Raw genomic sequence first — 18335 nt, forward strand, 5'->3', positions numbered from 1 at the left:
TAACTCATACTTGCAACTCAATGTCTCTAAGACTAAAGAGATGCTTATCGACTTTCATGGAAACCCTCCTGTCATGGCACCCACTTTTATCAGTGGCATAGCTGTGGAGACAATAAGCCAGTATAGGTACTTGGGCACCATCCTGGATGACAAAATGACTTTCGATGCCAACAGGTACTCCATCAGCAAAAAGGCCAATCAGAGACTATTCTTCTTGAGAAGGTTGAGGGGTTTTAACTTTGACAGATCGCTCTTGAAAATGTTTCATTCATCTTTTATCGAGTCAATTTTAACTTTTGCAATGATTTGTTGGGTTGGCAACCTCAGCATGATTAACAAAAATAGGCTGGGAAAGATTGTTAAACTTGAATGAACTTGGCCATGTTTATCAAGTTAGAGCCACTCAGAGGGAAAAGGCTATCCTGGTGGACCCTCAACACCCTCTTCATGCAGAGTTTCAACTCCTGCCATCAGGGATCAGGGTACACTTTCCCTGGGAGGGCCAAATCAAACAGCTGTTGGGTTCTCAAACAAGCTGTAGGCTAGTTGCTATTGCATACACACTTTAACAAATTACTGCTGGACTCTTAGTGCTTTCCTAGCTCACTGCAACTTTATTATGATGACATCTATTGTATGTTTATTATATGAACTTTTGTTTTTTTATTGGTTGTGTATTGGTTATGTTGACTACTGTTTGTAAACCAAATTGCCCCTCAGGGGCGATGAAGACAATCCAGTCAAAAAAACTCCAATAATGAAACATTTTGGTCACAGGATATTAAATTACAGTTTCGTGCTTATGAGCCATCTTACATAACGGAAACAGAAAATTGACTTGGTTTGGATCAAAGATCAAAAACAGATAGTCAGATGTTGTCAAATGATAGCTGCTTTAGTGTGGTCTGAGCCATGAGGCCTCCCATGCTGAGTAATGTAATGTAAATATGACCTCACTGTTTCATCACCAGTGTTTGTTTGCTGTTGTTACAGCGACAATTTGTTCCTTTGTACCATAAGCCAAAAGAACTCTGCAGGGAATCCTCAGCTAACCCCGACCTCCCACCCCATCAACTGAATCAACAAGCTCCTGCTTCTTTATAGAGAAAAGTTTCACCCCAGAGGGTTTTAGGCATTCAACACTCGAAAGAGCAAACAACTTTTACATCGTGACTTTTCTTACACCTTTGCACAAACAACAGTTTAATGTTTTTTAATGTCACGGAAAGACACAGTAGTTTAAATTATATTTGTATGATATGATATTTGTAGATTGATTTCTCCTACCCACTTTCCATTTGGTACATGTAATATTTATGAATCTTTCTTCATTCTCACTCCCCGCCTTTCACCAGGTGTACAGGAAAACATTTTGTACAATATGTGACTGATTAGGAATAAGTGGGTACAGAAAATGGATGGATGGAATCTCTTTTTACATGCTTGTTCTCCAACTGTCTGTATAGTATGTGTTTTTATACCATATTTAATACTGTATTTGGTGTTTGTACCATAGGTACAAAGATCTCTGAGTACATGAGGTCTAATTATCGTGGCACCAAAAACATCATTAATGCTCTTGTTGTAGAGGAGCAGATATATGGGCTGGTGGAGGCTCCTCTCCATGGTGATCAGGACTACCAGGCCGATGTTGGACACCATGATGAAGATGTAGATGAGGAGAAGGAGGATAAAGGCGGGAAAGAAGGACTGGGGGGTGACCTTTAACCCCTCCAGGATTAAGATATCTTCACCGAAAGTCTGGTTTTCCATATCTCATCTGTCACATAGCAACAAAGACTTTTGTGTGGATAACAACTGCACTGCCCACAGTTATAGTTATACAGAGTTACAGTTACAGAAAAGCAACATGATTTCACTATGACTCTATAAATGACTGAATGAAGTTACCACAGTGAATATAAAATAGACAATTACACGTTGTTATTTGACACACATTGTTACTCTGAACTGTTGTTATTCTTAATTTGTTTTACAGGTATGAAGGGTTGGTTAAAGGGTTGGTTCACCTAAATTACAAAAATGGCATTTAGAGATTTCAAAATGTCCCAGAAACAGTGTTCATGCAGGAACAATGTCCCAGTTAGGCTATGAACCGTTTCCCCTGGAAGTAACTTCTAAAAAAGAAGACTGTTGGCAGTGTGTGTCAATCCAGAGTAACAGGGACAAGTCAAGGGTCAAGTCAGTTTTATTTTTATAGCCCAATATCAGAAATTTGCCTCAAGTGGTTTTACAGTCTCTATCGCATACAACTTCCTCTATCCTTAGACCCTCGATTCGGATAAAGAAAAACTCCCCCAAAAAAAACTTTTTAGGAGAAAAGAAGCCTCAGGAAGAGCAACAGAGGAGGAACCCCTCTTCTAGGACAGATACATTGCTGTTTAATTTTTTAAATGTCAGGTTTTCAAATTCCATTCACCTCCGATGTATTAGAGTGAAGGCAGAAACAGAGCCAAGGCAAATACAACTAAAACTATATCTATAATGTGGGTGAACCGACTCTTTAAAACAGCTTGAAGATAAGCAAGTGTAAAGTTTTGTTCTCAGTACAAGACTAGATGATTTCTTTCTGAACACAAGGTATCCTCCACTAAGTGAGAACTCTTTGATGAGCTGCTACAGCAAATGAAGGATACATTCTTCTCACAACATAATGTAACTGCTATTTATCTAAGATACATTTAGATAAACACAGCTTCTAATAACTGAAATACACAATGAGGTAGCAGCCGTCATTACCTTCTGCAACACAAACCGCCCTCCGACCCCAGACCAGGAGTGAATCAACAGACACTTTTTTTGGAGCCTCAGTGGCTATCAACTGTTGCTTGGCATCCATTGATACTCAGTACCGAGCATCATCATGCGTATTTCTTAATTCAACATAGTGGCATAAAGAGCGGGCAACAGATATTATGTATATAAATATCTAAACCATTAAATATTTTGGGGGTTTTGCTTGTGTTTGTTTTTGACACATGTTTTGGATCATTTAGTGCTGATCAGTAAATATATTTTTATGAGTCAACCTAATTTTTTGTTTGAGACTCATTTGCACTCATTGATTTCTTGCAATCCTCAAACATTAGGAAACTGGTGGCAGCGAGCAGACAGGTGAGGAATGTTAGATCTGTTCAATGTTCATTTTCTGTGCTGATGGTTGTAATTAAGCGTCATTGAGATAAACAAGTCACTCTACTGAAAAATTTGTTATGAAATTCATTACTGATGCACCCTTTGAGAGAATCAGGAACACTTGTTTCCCTTGATATGATTATTTTCGGATCATCTCTTTTTTCTAGTAGTATATAACTCCCTATCATGTCCCAAAGTGAGAATCTTCTGACATTCAAAGGCCAGGAATCTATTAATATATTAGTATGTATTTGACCCATCCATGTCCATTTCATAGTTTAAGTAATTGGTCCGTCATTAAAAATGAGGATAAAGAAAACTAAAAAATGTTGGGGGAAAAATGCAAAGACAAGTACTTTTCTTCTAAAAGATAGGTGGGGGTTAAACTCATTTGTATTTACATTAAAATTATGGCAAAACCTTTCTGGACTGAAACAATTTTGACAGGAATTTTCGTATCTCTTTAGACTGAACCCCATAAATAATGGGGTTGAGGCTGCCAGGGATGATATGAAACAGAATGGCAGAGAGTTTTCTGTAGTCTGAGGTCTGAGGGAAGCGATGCAGGATGATGATAAGCATTCCACATAAGAACATCATTAGATATACAAAGAGATGAGTGCTGCATGTTCTCAAGGCTTTACTGTTCAAAGACTTGTTCTTACTGGTCAGACAAATTACTGTGATTTTAGTGTAGGTCAGAACCATGGTGCCTATAGAAGCTGTGAACAGGACTACAGTAAAAGTGAGGCCATAGATGTTATTGATGAACACACTCTCACAGGAGAGCTTAAACAGTGAGGCATTGTCACAGTAAGGATTTGTAATGAGAGTCCTGCATCGGTTCAGCCGTATGGTCAGGCCAAGAAGAATCCCAACTAAAACAAAGGCCACTCCCCAGGCAGAAACTGTCAGCTTGATCACCATCTTGTTGGTCATTATGGCAGCATAGCGTAGGGGATTGCAGAGGGCCACATATCTGTCGAAGGCCATAATCATGAGCACTGTGTGAGAAGTTGTGCCAAACATGTGTGAGGTGAAAGCTTGGACCACACACTCATAATAACTGATGAGGCGCTCAGAGGGAGGCAGCAAGATATCTGAAAGCAAACGGGGCACCATGATAGAGTTTCCAAGGATGTCATTGACTGGCAGGTTGCAGAAAAGGAGATACATGGGCTGGTGAAGGCTTTTGTCAATGAAAATCAGGACTACAATGCCTACGTTGACAAATATAATAATTACGTAGGAGAAAAAGAAAAAGAAAAAGACAGGGTACATGGAAACTTCTGTGACTTTTAACCCCTCCAGCTGGAGAGTAAAGCTGTTGAATGTGTAGTTTTCCATCAATCTGAAACAAAAGAAACAAAAGCTAATTTGTCACATGCATAAGGTCTTTCCAATCTAGATACAAGATATCAGTGACCAATTACACATTCTATGATGATCGTTTCTGCAAACGTAAATGAGGTGCTTTAACTCCAGAAGGTAGTTCATGAAAACGATTTCAAAAATCATTAAAAACCGAAGACCGGTTGTTGCCAGGCTACAATTTAACATAAATGAAATATTTCAATGATTAAATAATTGAAGCATTTGAATATTACCTTTTTATTTCTCTTGCCGTGCCTGCAGTCACTAATACCCACCAGCCAACCTTCTGCCAGAAGACCACAAGCTCTGTCTCAATTTTTATAAAGAGGTTTCGTCGTGGGTGACGTAACCTCAAGTTATCAAGCTGGTAGCCACAGACGAGGATAGACGAGGTTAGGCAACACTGCTTAACTAACTGATGAAGGTTGGCAGTGATTGTAGTTGAGTAATTCAAATATGTGAATATTCTGTATGAATGGCTCTGATACTAATCTGTTACTAATACTCATAATCAGCTGGGCATTGCTGAGAGGTTGAAGAACAACATTATTTATGGCCATTCACTTTGTCCAAAATATAATCATGATTAATTGCACATGAATGTAACTTTTAGGAGACAGAATTGCTTACTAAGAGGATGCAGGAAGAAAAGCTACTTGTTTCAAAGTCTAACTTGAGTTCTCCCAGTTTCAAACTGCATTTTTACTATCAGAATTGTAATAATTCTATGTCCAATGGGCTCTTCCTTCTGACAGGTTTCACTATTGATAGGGTATTCATGCACGTCAAGGAGCCCACAGACATCCTGCTGCCGTCCGATCATCCTTGCGAGGGATGACTTTACTTCCTGCCTTATAGTCAAATCCAGACTGCTTCTAGAAGTTTGGTTGTCAGAGTCATACAATGCTTGTGATGAAAGAGGTCTAATTCAGGATGCCATCACTAGCCAGAGTCTGGCCTGAGAGTTCCTAAGTCGAGATGATTTACAGCCCAAAATCAACCCAAGTGTGCACCCCCAAAACTACGTCAAATAGGGGGCTGTTGTCATCCACTAATTGCTGGGTTGGCAGTTCGATCCCCGGCTCCCGCAGTCCACATGTCACAAGTGTCATTGAGCAAGACACTGAACTCCAATTGCTCCCAATAGCTAGGCGAGTGCCTTGCATGGTAGCTTGCTGCAATTGGTGTGTGAGTGTTTGAATGGGGGAATGAGAGGCAAATTGTAAAGCACTTCGGATTAAAGCTCTATGTAAATGTAGTCGATTTTCAGTCCATCTGACAGCCATAAATCGTCCAGAGCCAATCCCCAGTGCCAGAATGCACTGTGTGCCGAAACCCAGTTGCACTCAGCCCAACTAAGATGGCTGCAAAGAAGGAAGCCAGTCTCTACTACGCAGGGGGAGACTGAACGACTTGTACTGCACTTGTTTCTGTGCATCTGTTTACTGACTGTTATACATCTTCTTGATTCTGCATTTGCGCCATTTCCTGTTTATCTGCTGAGGCCTGTTCTCTGTCACTGACAGTTCCGGTTTCTCTGTTCGAGTCTGTATCTGTTTCTGTGCCTGTTCCTTTTGTTGAGGTCATGGTCTGTCTCTTTTGGACCTGTCTGTCTTGAGCATGTCTTATCATGTCTTTCTTCTCTGCCTGCACATCTCCCTCCCTGAGTCTGTCCTGAGCTTGTCTTGCCTGGACTGTGTTCAAGTCTCTTCAAGTCTGATTTCTTGTCAGCTTTCAACTGCATGCAGCCCCATATTACAGCTCGCAGGCTTTCCAAAATATCTGGCATTGACTTTGGCACTATATGTTGACTGGTCGACTTCCTGTCCTGACATGAAGTCACAGAGAACCGGTGTTAATGGCTCTTTGTCTGAGGCCCTGATGGGTTCTACAGGATCACCCCAGGGGTGTGTTTTGTTGCCCTTGTTATTTGTGCTCTACACCAATGAATGTTTGAGTCAATACAAGGTTCATAATCAAGTTTGCCGATGATTTGGTGATTGGCAGCCTCCTGCAGGAACATGAGGTGGGCCATGGTCCAGTCTTGGACAATTTCATGAAATGGTGTGATAACTCATACTTGCAACTCAATGTCTCTAAGACTAAAGAGATGCTTATCGACTTTCATGGAAACCCTCCTGTCATGGCACCCACTTTTATCAGTGGCATAGCTGTGGAGACAATAAGCCAGTATAGGTACTTGGGCACCATCCTGGATGACAAAATGACTTTCGATGCCAACAGGTACTCCATCAGCAAAAAGGCCAATCAGAGACTATTCTTCTTGAGAAGGTTGAGGGGTTTTAACTTTGACAGATCGCTCTTGAAAATGTTTCATTCATCTTTTATCGAGTCAATTTTAACTTTTGCAATGATTTGTTGGGTTGGCAACCTCAGCATGATTAACAAAAATAGGCTGGGAAAGATTGTTAAACTTGAATGAACTTGGCCATGTTTATCAAGTTAGAGCCACTCAGAGGGAAAAGGCCATCCTGGTGGACCCTCAACACCCACTTCATGCAGAGTTTCAACTCCTGCAATCAGGGATCAGGGTACACTTTCCCTGGGAGGGCCAAATCAAACAGCTGTTGGGTTCTCAAACAAGCTGTAGGCTAGTTGCTATTGCATACACACTTTAACAAAGGACTGGTGGACTCTTACTGCTTTCATAGCTCACTGCAACTTTATTATGATGACATCTATTGTATGTTTATTATATGTATTTATGTTTTTTTATCGGTTGTGTATTGGTTATGTTGACTACTGTTTGTAAACCAAATTGCCCCTCAGGGGCGATGAAGACAATCCAGTCAAAAAAACTCCAATAATGAAAGATTTTGGTCACCGGATATGAAATTATAGTTTCGTGCTTATGAGCCATCTTACATAACGGAAACAGAAAATTGACTTGGTTTGGATCAAAGATCAAAAACAGATAGTCAGATGTTGTCAAATGGTAGCTGCTTTAGTGTGGTCTGAGCCATGAGGCCTCCCATGCTGAGTAATGTAATGTAAATATGACCTCACTGTTTCATCACCAGTGTTTGTTTGCTGTTGTTACAGCAACAGTTTGTTCATTTGTACCATAAGCCAAAATAACTCTGCAGGGAATCCTCAGCTAATCCCGACCTCCCACCCCATCAACTGAATCAATGAGCTCCCGCTTCTTTGTAGAGAAAAGTTTCACCCCAGAGGGTTTTAGGCATTCAACACTCGAAACATCAAACAACTTTTACATCGTGACTTTTCTTACACCATTGTGCAAACAGTTTAATGATTTTTAATATCACGGAAAGACACAATAGTTTAAATTATAATTTGTATGCTATGATATTTGTAGACTGATTTCTCCTACCCACTTTCCATTTGGTACATGTAATAATTATGAATCTTTCTGCATTTTCACTCCCCACCTTTCACCAGGTGTGCAGGAAACATTTTGTACAATATGTGACTTGTGATTAGGAATAAGTGGGTACAGAAAATGGATGGATGGAATCTCTTTTTACATGCTTGTTCTCCAACTGTCTGTATAGTATGTGTTTATATACCATATTTAATACTGTGTTTGGCGGTTGTACCATAGAGAATCCAGGCAAGGCTGCATTGCCAGATGGGCAAAAAGGGCAAAGAGAGCAACTGCCCCAGGGCCCCAGACCCCCAGGGGCCCCAAAAGTCCGAGGTCGAATGCAAGTCATTTGGTCTTGTTGTCGTGAGGCGAGGTGCTATATGGAGGTATGTGGACCCAAAAGCAGATGACGAGGAAGCAGTCTCAGGGAAAAGTAGCCGAATGACTACCGTGTTTATTGTTGGGTGGAATGCAGGCAAGAACAGGCAGAGGTGAGCAGACAGGTAATGAGCAGACAAAAGCCAAAATCCAAAAATCCAAAATCCAAGAATCCAAGAATCCAAGAATCCAAAAATCCAAAATCCAAACAAGGTTCACGGGAGAACAAAGAAACCAACACAACTTAGTGACAAGGCTCGGCAGGAACAACACCATATGTACAACAATGATCCAACCCAGAACAAAGAAAAGACCAAGACTAAATACCTTAGGGGAGTTGGACAGGTGCGGAGCTGGGGACCTCGGGCGGACGGCCCGGGGGCTGGACAGGTGCGGAGCTGGGGACCTCGGAGCTGATCTCCTGAGGTCCGTGATGGAGACTGACACCATCCGAAGACCAGACAGAAGACCGGCGGCGACACAGAGCCCTTCTGGAGGCCGGCGACGAAGGCGGAGAGTCTCTGGAGGCCGGCGACGAAGGCGGAGAGTCTCTGGAGGCCGGCGACGGACGCAGAGAGTCACTGGAGGCCGGCAACGGACGCAGAGAGTCACTGGAGGCCGGCGACGGACGCAGAGGGTCACTGGAGGCACAGGGAGCCGGCGGCTGGGCCTCGGGACAGGGAGCCGTCTTCGGAACCTCAGGGCTGGGAGTAAGGAGCTGCTGCGATCCAGCCGGGAAATGAGTCGGCTGCGATCCAGCAGAGAGTTCAGGGAACTGCTGCGATCCAGCCGGGAAACGAGTCAGCTGCGATCCAGCAGATAGTTCAGGGAACTGCTGCGATCCAGCCAGGAAAGAAGTCGACTGCGATCCAGCAGAGGGTCCAGGGGGCTGCTGAGGTCCGGCGGAGAGTCCAGGGTGCGGCTGATATCCAGCGGCAGTGACGACAGGGTGCGGCTGCGATCCAGCGGCAGAGGCGAGGACAGGGTGCGGCTGCGATCCAGCGGCGACAGGAAGCGAAGGCTGCTGCGATCCAGTGGCGGAGGCGAGGACAGGGTGCGGCTGTGATCCAGCGGCGGCCACAGGGAGTGATGGCTGCTGCCATCCAGCAGAGACAGGGAGTGATGGCTGCTGCCATCCAGCAGAGACAGGGAGGAATGGCTGCCGCCATCCAGTAGATACCGGTAGCGATGGCTCCTGCCATCCAGCAGAGACAGGGAGTGGTGGAGAGTGACTGGAATCTGGAGGCGAGGCAGTGCCGGCTGTCGAGAGCTGGGTGGTGAGTCGGGAGACCTGCTGGGTTCGCTGAATGATTTGGGAAACCATGGCCTGATGGCTGTCTGTCAGAAACTGGAGTAAGTGTTCATGCTGGCCTACCAGAATCTCTCTGTTAGCCAGTGCTAAGTGGTAGGGTGCTACCTCCGGGTCTTTACCTGCTGGGTCCATGTTTGGTCGGATCATTCTGTCGTGAGGCGAGGTGCTATATGGAGGTATGTGGACCCAAAAGCAGATGACGAGGAAGCAGTCTCAGGGAAAAGTAGCCGGATGACTACCGTGTTTATTGTTGGGTGGAATGCAGGCAAGAACAGGCAGAGGTGAGCAGACAGGTAATGAGCAGACAAAAGCCAAAATCCAAAAATCCAAAATCCAAGAATCCAAAATCCAAACAAGGTTCACGGGAGAACAAAGAAACCAACACAACTTAGTGACAAGGCTCGGCAGGAACAACACCATATGTACAACAATGATCCAACCCAGAACAAAGAAAAGACCAAGACTAAATACCTTAGGGGAGGTGAGACAACGAGACACAGGTGCAGACAATCAAGGGAGGGCCAACAATCAAAACTAGAGGGAAAACACAGACAGGAAGTAAAAACACAAGACACACAAGGGAAGAAGAATACTACAAAATAAACCAGGAAGTGTCAACACCAAAACTACCACACTTGTTAATTTGATTAATTGAAAATTTTGTATAAAAATTGTTAAATCAGAATCAGAATCAGAATCAGAAATACTTTATTGATCCCCGTAGGAAAACTCTTTGTTACAGCAGCTCGCCTTTACGTCAGTGCACACAGGAGAAAGTACTAGCAAACAATATGATACACTATTAAACACTATAAAAACAGGTCAGAAAATAAATTAAGTATCAGGTCGGTATAAGTATAAGATAAGTGTCAAGTACCAAGTGGGTTTACCGGTTGATGATGATAGTACAGTATAATAATACAATGTAACAAAATAAGTAATAAGTAATAAGCAGAGGTGCATGTACTGTCGAGAGTAATAGAGGTATATAATATCAATAACAATAAATAAGAAAAACTAACATGGGAAAACTAATATTGCACGGGAGTAGTACACAGAATATTGCACAATTATTCAATTATGGCAGAGATGTTAATGATCAATGTCCAGTTTAGTGACCTAGGGTCATACAGACTGACACTTAGAGGGAGGAGTTAAACAGTTTGATGGCCACAGGCAGGAATGACTTCCTGTGGCGCTCTGTGGTGCATTGTGGGGGGATGAGTCTTCCGCTGAAGGTGCTCCTTTGCTTGACCAGCACGTCATGGAGTGGGTGGGAGACACTGTCCAAGATGGCGTGTAGTTTGGCAAGCATCCTCCTCTCTGACACCACCGCCAGAGAGTCCAGCTCCACCCCCACAATGTCACTGGCCTTACGGATCAGTTTGTTGAGCCTGTTAGCGTCCGCTACCCTCAACCTGCTGCCCCAGCATGCAACAGCATACAAGATAGCACTGCCCACCACAGACTCATAAAACATCTTCAGCATTGTCCGGCAGATGTTGAAGGACCTCAGCCTCCTCAGAAAATAGAGGCGGCTCTGGCCCTTCCTGTAAACAGCTTGAGTGTTCTTGGTCCAGTCCAGTTTGTTTTCCAAGTGTACTCCCAGGTACTTGTAGTCCTCTACGATATCCACACTGACCCCCTGGATGGAAATTGGGGTCACTGGTGCCTTGGCCCTCCGTAGATCCACAATCAGCTCCTTAGACTTTGTCGCATTGAGCTGCAGATGGTTCTGTTCACACCATGAAACAAAGTTACCCACCACAGCCCTGTACTCCGTCTCATCACCACCGCTGATACATCCCACCACCGGAGTCATCAGAAAACTTCTGAAGGTGGCAGGACTCTGTGTGGTAGCTGAAGTCCGTGGTGTAGATGGTGAAGAGGAAGGGAGAGAGGACAGTCCCCTGAGGGGCCCCAGTGTTGCTGACCACGCTGTCCGACACACAATGCTGCAGGCGCACGTGCTGTGGTCTGCCAGTCAGGTAGTCCACAATCCAGGACACAAGGGGGGCATCCACCTGCATTGCAAATCACCACTAAAGTACAATATCAACTGGATATGTCCTGCATTATTAGCTAATCCGGTGGCCCCAACTTTTAGAGGCAACCTGTGTCAAAATAGAAGTTAGTGTTAGCTAGTTTTAAGCACATATTCCTAATTAAAGTTGTGTCACCACAAACTAACTGACACATAGAAATCAAAGAGCTATATATAATTTGCTTTGCTTACTATACTTAATGGGAACTTGGAGGTGACAACGTGCAAAAACAAGGTACAGAGTACAGGTAGTGGTTTGGGGGTCAGTAAGGGACCGGCAGTAACATTTTTCCCTGGGACTCCCTAATAGGTTAATCCAGCTTTGCATCCAGGTATCATTTAAAGTTACAGTTGCCTTATCTGCTTAAAAAACTGTGGCTAATGAAAACAGCCTCCCATCACTGCTTACTGAGCAGCTGTAGATCTGGAAAAAAAATGGTGCCAGTTTGTTCACAGGAAGTGACCCCAGTCCAAACTGAAGAGGTAAAAATCCATCCATTCCTAGGAAATACGTTCATATTGGACATTTCCACCACAAGTTTAGTTCCAATGCTGGAATTAGGGTGTCCTTTATGTAGTGAAGGTCTGGAGGTTGGGGTGGTGGATGGGTGCAGCATGTAGCGTGTCAATGATTTTAATAAATGTTGTCATTGAACGTAACATGGGGATTTGCAGAGTTGTCCGATATCAATGTTCTTGTCTGGCGATAGGGTTGAATACTCAGCCTCGGTTCACAAACAAATGTTATAAAAACTTGACTTGATTGAGATCAAGGCATATGTGTCAAAAAAGAGAAGCTTGACCTTTGACCTTTGAAGTGTTAAAGTTGTTTGAATGATTAATTCCCTCTGGGGCAGAAGTTGCATGAGCCAGCCTGTGATTATGCTGCATATTTTATGTTATTTGTTGAGTTTAAACAATGACACATTCTTCTAAAAGCTGAGCCAGGGAATTGTTGGTTTAACTGAGCTGTTGTAATGACTTTTTCAGAATGTGGCCTGTAACTGGCAATCTGTCATGTTGTGAAATTGATTAAAGGGCATATGTGTGTATTACGGTTCTTGTATACCTGTGTGGTTAGTGGGCTGTAATGAGTGTCCTGAAGGCCTTGGGGCTCCCAGGTGTCTCAGTGACCAGCAGGTTAATAGAATTAAAATTGCAGTGAGGCGTTCAGGGGGCGACGGACAGGGAGCTGCTCTCTCTCTACGGAGAAACTCCAGCTTGTAGACTGGCCTTTAATCTCACACTCACTCCGTCTCATCATCTCCGCTTCCTCTGCACCTGCAGGAGTGGGTGTATTTGAGACGCATGCTAGTGATATTCATGTTATACTGATTTATTTTTGGTATTTCTTACACATGCATATTTTCAGGAACTCTATCTACACATCTATCATCTCTGCGATAGATGTGTGAGATAGGTCCAGGACGTGTTTAGCTTAGCTTCATCAAACGAAAAAGAATACATCTTTCAGATCCAACTACTTCCAGTCTTTGTGCTAAGCTAGGCTATCTGAAATTGTCTCATCTGGGTGAGACAGAAAACAAATGGATTTCCCAAAATGATGCACTTCTGCATATTACCATTTACATTACCATATGTCATTTTGTAGTTTTGAGTAAAATGTCTCAAAAACCTTTGGACTGATTGCTATGAAATTTCGTTCAGACATTCATGCTCCCCTCAGGATGAACTGTAATAACTCTGCTGATCCTCTGACTTTCCATCTAGCGCCACCATCAGGTCGACATGTTAACGTGTCCGACACTTTGGTTTCTGACCAAATACCTGCAGAGCTGATGGTGCTCCCATCAGCTTCAGCTGGACTCTGTGTATACTGCTAATTAGCAAATGTTAGCATGCTAAAATGCTAAACTAAGATGATCACGGACATGAACGTTATACCTGCTAACCATTGGCATGTTAGCATTGTCATTGTTATTCATAGAGGTGTTTTTAGCACATCCCAATGGGATTTTTAGGGATTTTTGACTTGTTTTTACTCTTAGAGGATGGTAGAAAATCAGCAGTCAGAGGTTTTGCTGTGAAGTGAGTCCCTGGAGATCCCAGGAGCGTTCATTACCACCTCCTGTAATCAGTGTTATCATCTGAGCTCTGATAAACATCTATTACTGGGCCTCTCTCTTTGCTCCCAGAGGGCTAATTACCATCAGAAACTGTTGATAAGTGTTTCGTTAGCAAGCAGCTCGCAGTGGACCTCATTAATGATCGCCTTTGTTTCAGAATCATTAACACTCATTACTGGCTGCTGTGGCAACTGAAACCCACGGTGATGAAACCGGTGGACCATCAAGGGCAGTGTAGTCCCCTGAGCTCCCAACATGCAACACTGAAACAAACTTTGAGTTTCTAACCACAAACAAACGCAACGAGCTCCTTCAGGGTCTCGACTGAATAAACATTAAGAGGTCACATAAGTTTATACTTTTCACAAGTAACTTTTAATATTTTGTGTGCATATTTCTTTAGCTGTGTGCGCAATACAGATACCTTAACTAACATAATGCAGCACAATGTATAGCTTGCTGGTGACACACATGGATATAACACCGACATTGCTAGTTGAAGTTGTGCAAACTACAAATATAGGTTAATTAAAACATTATTCCTCGGTCCTGCTCCGCCTCTACATACACGTCCAAAACCAGAAACCAGTCCAAATCTAATCATAAGCATAAAAAAATCATTATTTATCCAAAAATTTCCTACAGAAAAAGGCACAAAGCTTTAATGAGACTCACTTTTAGTCCTCACATTTTTATACTTGAAATGTTTTCAATAACAGTATGTTGTAAAGAAAATGAAATTCATATTTTCATATGTGAAAAAACTGAAAACCACATGTCTGTATCATGTAATCTTTTTTAAATGTTTCACATGTTAAAACCCTGTCACTGCATCACTGTGTTTGCGTCCACATGTGCCTAAATGCAAATCTTTCACGTATTTTATTCACGTGATAACACTTTAGTTTACAGGTCTGTGATTTCTTAATAATAATAATAATATAATAATAATCCTTAATGATTTCTTAGCATGGCAGTTCGTACAACATGTTGTCCGACCACATCAGAAATCAAAAGAGTATAGTTGTTCTGAACGGCCACACTGAAAGGCGGAGAGACAAGCTAGCCAGCATAGAAACACGATGTAGTTTAAATATGGAGATAACAAAGAACGTTTCACACAGTCTCTCCTGGAAGACATTCATAGTGCTGCACTTGTTTCTTCCCCCCTTAAAAGTGACACCTCCGCACAGCTGACCAATGCACACAGACCTCCCAATTCTGATGTCGGAAAGGATTAGGGGGAGGGGTTTCAGACGCTGTTTGACCCTACGGCAAGCACTTCTCATGGAGTATACTGGCCCCCACAACACTGGCTTCAAGCACAACAGTCATGTACTCCTCTCTGTACCATCCCATCCCTCACAACACAAACATAACAGGACATTTCCAGGGCAGTTTGTGGTGAGCAAATCAGCAACAAACAACGTGATTTAACTGAATAGTAGAAGTCCCACAGAGTCATTTAAATATGAAGAGAAATCATCAAGAAACATTTTCAACAATCAGAAGAAAACTATGACAAAAATCTGAACAAAAGTTAGTGATAACTTATAATAACAATAACAATAATAATAATAAAACTTATCAAAACAAAGTACAAAGTGCTTCACAACAAGACAAAAAAAATACCACAGTGAATGATGAAATATAAAGAAATAAAACACATAAAATACACAAAAGCAATAAAATAAGCAGCCAGTTCAGGTAAAATCAGGATCTGCTTTCTGATAAAAATGTGTTTTGAGACGAGACTTAAAGAAGACTCTGACTCAGACAGCCTGATGTCTTCGGGCAGGTTGTTCCAGAGCCTCGGGGCCCCGATGGCCAAAGCTCTGTCCCCCTTAGTTTCCATCCTGGACTCAGGAACAGACAGGAGACCCCTGCCCGAAGATCTCAGACTACGTGAAGGTTCATAAGGGATTACAAGGTCTAAAATATAATCTGGAGCCATGAAGAGCCTTAAAAGGAATCAACAAGATCTTAAAGTCAGTCCTGAAACCAACAGGGAGCCGATGTAAAGAGGCTGAACCAGGTGTGATGTGGTCCCACCTCTGGGTCCTGGTTTACAGCCGAGCAGCTGAGTCCTGTACAGTCTGCGGGCGTTTCAGACTGTTTAGATTAAGACGAGTGAACAGGCTGTTACAGTAATCAAGGCGTGAGGAGATAAAAGCATGAACAACAGTTTCTGCATCACTAAGATTTAAAATAGATCAGATTTTTGTTTCTGAGGTGACAGAAACACGATTGGACGAGCTTAGTGACATGTTGCTCAAAACATAAATTGCTATCAAACAGGACACCAACATTTCTTGCAACAGGCTCGATATGTTGTGACAGGTTACCAGCAGGTGGCAGTATTTGTTTAGTGATGTGTTGGGGCCCAATAACAAGGATTTCAGTTTTATTTGAGTTGAGCTGTAAACAAATATATCGACATCCAGTGTTTTATGTCAGACAGGCAGTCCTGCAGAGAGCTCAGCGTACTGAGGTCAGTGGGCTCGACAGGGAGGTACAACTGTGTGTCCTCCGCATAACAATGTGTGTCAATGAACAGAAATACAATAACAATGAAAAGAAATGTCTGTGGATTACATCACCCAAAGGAAGCATGTACAAGGAGAACAGTATTGGTCCCAGAATTGAACCTTCTTCAATCCTGTAACGTGTTAATACAGACAACCAGACAAGGTGCTGGAGCAGGATGTTCATCTGAGATATCTGAATCACTTAGCAGCTAAAAACCTGGAACAGCAGTTTTCACATCGGTCCATCATGTTCCAGATTTGAGGGAGTTCTGGGTTTTTACTCAGTAGTTTTCAGACTTCTCAGCAGTGATTAAATGTGTTGAGCCAGTAAAAACCTCCAGTTTATGTTTGTGTCGAGGAACTCCGGGAAGTTGTGGGAAATGTAGTAAACATCAGGAACACCATGACAGCTTTTTTTTCTAAATGCCCACTAACTAACTTCTGGTTTCTCTTTCAGGTTCATGTTTTAGTGGATGTAAACAGCAACCCATTAATTACTCTGCATCTTCTCTGGGTGCATCATTACAGAAGAAAAGCTGATTCACTGCTGGTGATGTCATCGGCATCTTTACCTCAGCAGATGAGGAAACAACACGAGGGTGCAGATGTGAGTCGAGGATTTGATCTCACATTATGTAAATAAACAAATATCTTGTGTCCAGCAGTTAAAGATAGCTTCACAATTTTCCACGCATGTTTAGAAACTGCAGTCAGGTGTCCAGATGAACACTGAGACAGGTTCTTCTTGCTGTAATCATTCCTCCTGTTCATAGAGATTACTTCCTAATCTGCTTTCAATGTAAGTGATGGGGGGAAAATCCACAGTCCAATCCACATATGAGCCTTCAGCCTTCAAGTGCATATCTTCCAAAGTTAATGCCAGTTCAGTATAAACTTCCCTCTTTGGGTTTAATCTGTAACAATGTGTTGTATTTATATGTAATGCATATAAATACAACATATACTGTATATGTAAGCTTTTCATGTTTTTTAATGTAAAATATTGATCTGAAAAGTAACCAGTAACTATAGTATAAAGTAGCATAAAATGGAAATACTCAAGTCAAGTACGCAGAACTGTAAAGTACTTGAGTAAATGTACTTAGTTACTTTCCACCATTGATCATCAGTTATTTTAAACACATGGAGGAAAATGGCATATGTGATATAAACTGAGGGAGGGTGAAGCCTTCTTTGGGCCTTTCTTTCTTCCTTTCTCACTGATTTTGAATAGTTTTAGTCTCATATGTGCAATAAAAGTCCAAGAAGCCTGCATGTTATTATTAAATCTGTAATACGTTTGTTCTGAAGTGCTGCATTAAATGTAGACGTTACTGTGCAACATGTTACAGTAAAATGATTAATAAATAACTGTTTAGGCCCAGTGTCACTGTGGTGTTTAATATTTATGTAACAAGTCATAATGTGATGTGACTGGAGAGTGATATTCATAAGCCGGTTACTTTTATTACATTATTACTTGCTATCAGGTGGAAGTCTTTCACATCTCCGTTATTCTCCTCTCTTCTTCTCTCACTAATGTGCCGATCACATAGTTTAACCGCAAAACTTTCAAACTCTCTAACTCATTGAAGCAACACAGTAACACAGGAGTGAAGCAGGTTTTGGAGCTTCGGTTTCATCCGCCCATCTCTGGCTCCACCTGCTGGTCACATGGCTGCACTGTCAGCTCATTATCAGCAGGTCATCAGGTGTTCGTTTGAATGATCAGCTGACGGCAGCAGTGATGTGGACGTTAGAGTTGGTTAAGAATCACATTTTCTTGTGTTGTCCTGAAAGAGCTGCACAGGAAGCCAAACTCTCACACTGTTTCCACTTTCGAGCAAATTTCCAAAAAGTCAGCACATAAAATGAAAAGTGTGCGTTTCCATGTGACAATAAAGAGGAGATTACTCGCTTAAGCCAGTAAGTCTGTTCCATCCTTGTATTTCACCGCTGCTTCTCTCCTCATTCGGCATTTATGTTATTGATTACTAATGAATTTGTCTCTGCAACTATTTTGTTAATCGATGTAATTTAAGTATTTTTTCAAGCAAAAATGCCAAATGTTTAATGGTTCCAGCTTCTCAAATGTGAGAATGTTCTG

The 18335-nt window shown here is 42.3% G+C and overlaps 1 protein-coding gene across 1 annotated transcript; it reads right to left on the reverse strand.

Moving 5' to 3' along the window:
- Positions 1-2191: 2191 nt before the first annotated feature.
- Positions 2192-4856, reverse strand: LOC122887754 (olfactory receptor 146). The gene is made up of 2 exons (XM_044221241.1): positions 4764-4856; positions 2192-4507 (listed from the first exon to the last, which is right to left on the reverse strand). The coding sequence occupies exon 2, from the start codon at positions 4501-4503 to the stop codon at positions 3565-3567; it is 939 nt and encodes a 312-aa protein (XP_044077176.1). The 5' UTR covers positions 4504-4507; positions 4764-4856; the 3' UTR covers positions 2192-3564.
- Positions 4857-18335: the final 13479 nt, after the last annotated feature.

The sequence above is a fragment of the Siniperca chuatsi genome, linkage group LG14 (assembly GCF_020085105.1).
Source record: "Siniperca chuatsi isolate FFG_IHB_CAS linkage group LG14, ASM2008510v1, whole genome shotgun sequence".
NCBI lineage: Eukaryota > Metazoa > Chordata > Actinopteri > Centrarchiformes > Sinipercidae > Siniperca > Siniperca chuatsi.